Genomic DNA, 2,920 nt, shown 5'->3' with positions numbered 1-2,920 from the left:
ACCTTGAGGTAATTTGAAAGTGAGTTCTGCGCGCGACAGATTCAAATTTTGGATGGATTGGAACTATGGACGAAACGTTGAAGGGCCTAAGGCCCTGGTCGGGGAATTACCCTGACGTGAACGAAAACTCGCACGAAGTCGACAAGCGCCGACATTGAAAAAACCCTGAGCGACTTAATTTTGATTAGTTAATTATCCGTATTCCGGTTGCATCCAGGGAAGTCGTTCACTGTCAGGGTTGTCATTTTCAAACCGAGTACTGTACACCCCTGAGCGAAACCAACATGGATTAGTGCAATTTAATTTCCAGTAATAATATTATTGCAAATCATAATGTATTTTGCGTGGTGCAAGTCATAATTCAGATAAATTAATAAGCCGTTCAGGGTTGACATGTGAATACAGTGTAATCGTCCAGGGTTTTTCCCCAACCAGGGAACAATGTACTACGTAGTACTATAATAGTACAGTTCAAATGAGAGAACCTCTCATTTGCAAGGGCCAATAGAAATCTAGTAACGTTACTAGTAAATAGAAATACTAACGTTTGGAAAACCTCCCGTCCGAGCGGGTTAACCCGCTCGGTAAATAGAGCTTGGGATTCCCAGTGGCGTGTGAAACAAGTTCACACTGTGTCCGTCGATATTGGGCTAACGTTACAGGTACTATTTGTATATTGGGAGGGTAATCTGCTCGCAGTTTGGCCCTAGTGTAGTAGGGAGGGGATAATCCGTCGTTAATATCCATGGGGATGGAGACACTGATTTGACCCTACAATATGTGAGCGTCCGTCCTATCACTGCGTAGAGCCCCTTTGAAGTATGGATTATTCTGTCCTTTGTGATCGAGAATTGTAATCAATCACATCAAGTGGCCGCATACTTATTATTTTCTACTCTAGTGGTTGGGAATTGACGACTTTGTCTAGGTACCCGCCCTCATGGCAAAGTTCAAAGAAAATGCCGACACCCGCCCCGATCAACGCCGCGGGGGTGTCGCATTGGGCCAACCGGCCTTGATCAAACACGAGAATGCGGTCGGCGTCCAGCACCGTGTCGAGTCGATGGGCGATCGTGAGCACCGTCGACGCCGCAAACTCGGTGCTGATCACGCGCTGAAGGTTCTGGTCCGTCTCGTGGTCAATGGCCGCAGTGGCTTCGTCCATCACGACGATGCGCGCTTGGCGGAGCAGTGCCCGCGCCATGCACAACATCTGTCGCTCGCCCACGCTAAAGTTCTCTCCGTTTTCTTCCACGGGACTGTCCAACTTGCCCTCCACGGCGGCAATGCGGTCGGCCAGACGCACCTTTTGCAAACACCCCCACAAGTCGGCGTCGACAAACTCGTCAAACGGATCCAAGTAGTTGCGCAACGTGCCTTTGAACAGCACGGGCGTCTGCGGAATTATAGCAATGCTGCTCCGTAATGTCTTGACGCCGACGCGGGAGATGTCGACGCCGTCGATGTGGATGCTGCCGCGCGCCAGTTCATTGATGCGGAACAGCGCCATGGTCAAACTGCTCTTGCCGGCCCCCGTGCGCCCCACAATCCCGACCTTTTCGCCAGATTGAATGTGCACAGTCACGTCCTGGAGCACCAGCGGGTCGTTCACTTTGTACCGGAACGCCATGTTTGTAAACGCAATGTCGCCGTTCGTGGGCCAGTCGTGGGCCACGGCGCCGGAAATCACGCGGGGGGGTTCCGGCTGGATTCGACAGTACTCTGCGACACGCTCGGGGCCAACCATGAGCGTTTCAAACTGCGCGTACGATGGAATCAAGTACTCTAATATGGATAAACTCGAGAAAATGTAGTTGAGCGCTAGCCCCACGAGACCGGGGGTGAGCTGACTTCGCAGGAACACGAGCGCCACCGACACGACCATCAACACCATGGCGCTCATAAACTGGATGCGCAGTACAAACCACGTGGTCACGACTTCCTTGGCAAACATCGATTCGTTGGTCGCGTCTACGTTGCGAAAGTGCAGGCGCTGGAACCGGCGCAGTTGGTTGTCCCCGAACGCGCGGATGACCAGCACGCCTTCAATTGCCTCAGAGATCAAATTCAGGAGTGGGGACTTGGTGATTTTGTTGACACGTTCCAGCTCTCGCGCTGGTTTCACGTAAAACCGCCCCGTCAACACAAACACGTACAGCAGCGGCAGCACCACCAGGCCAATGTACGATGTCATGTACACGGCCGTGGCCACGGAGCACACGGTGACGAACGTGGAGGACGCTATGAAGGTCACTTGGAACGGAATGCTCACATCGATCGTGCCAATGTCGTTGGTGTATCGGTTGAGGATGCGCCCGACGGGGGTTGTGTCGAAAAAGCTCATGGGCGCCGCGACCAACGCGTCCGTCATGTGCTCAAACAATGCTCTGGACGCCTTCATGCACGAACTGTACACGATCAGCGACTGAATCACCGTCGCAAATACCGCCAGAAAAGCGAGCGCGGCGTAAATGCTCAAGTAGTACCACGTTTGGGCTAAAAACTGCTGAGGGGACTCGGTTGCAACCGTGCCTGTCCACACGTTCAACCACAGGTCGCTGCCCACGGTGAGCGCTTGCCACAAGATCAACCCAAATAACAAACTCACCACGGCACCGTACCCCCCCGCCGCATCTAGGTACTCGCTGTACACGGACAATGACACGTCGCCTTGCATCCGCTCTTCGTCCTGCACTAATTGGCCAGAAACGTCGTCGAATGTCTGGCCACGGAGCTTCATCACCGGCGTAAATAAGTTGTCCCCGAGCCCGCCAAGGGGCGACGACACGGACGGCGACATGATCGTGCTGTAGTCGTTGGGCGTCGGCGTGTACGCTTTCGTCAACACTTCGTTGGACACTTGAAACCCAGGTCGACTAGGCAACGTTGGGTCGATCAAGATCGTCCTATCGTGACTGGT

The 2,920-nt window shown here is 53.3% G+C and overlaps 1 protein-coding gene across 1 annotated transcript; it reads right to left on the bottom strand.

The window, feature by feature from the left end:
- Positions 1–892: 892 nt before the first annotated feature.
- H257_16886 (hypothetical protein) lies at positions 893–2,800 on the bottom strand (the record flags this gene model as incomplete). The annotated part of the gene is made up of 1 exon (XM_009845494.1): positions 893–2,800. One exon carries the CDS (start codon positions 2,798–2,800, stop codon positions 893–895), a length of 1,908 nt encoding a protein of 635 aa, XP_009843796.1.
- Between the last annotated feature and the right edge of the window lie 120 nt (positions 2,801–2,920).

The sequence above is a fragment of the Aphanomyces astaci genome (assembly GCF_000520075.1).
Source record: "Aphanomyces astaci strain APO3 unplaced genomic scaffold supercont1.94, whole genome shotgun sequence".
NCBI classification, from domain to species: Eukaryota; Oomycota; class Saprolegniomycetes; order Saprolegniales; family Verrucalvaceae; genus Aphanomyces; species Aphanomyces astaci.
This window is presented reverse-complemented; position numbering and strand designations above follow the sequence as displayed.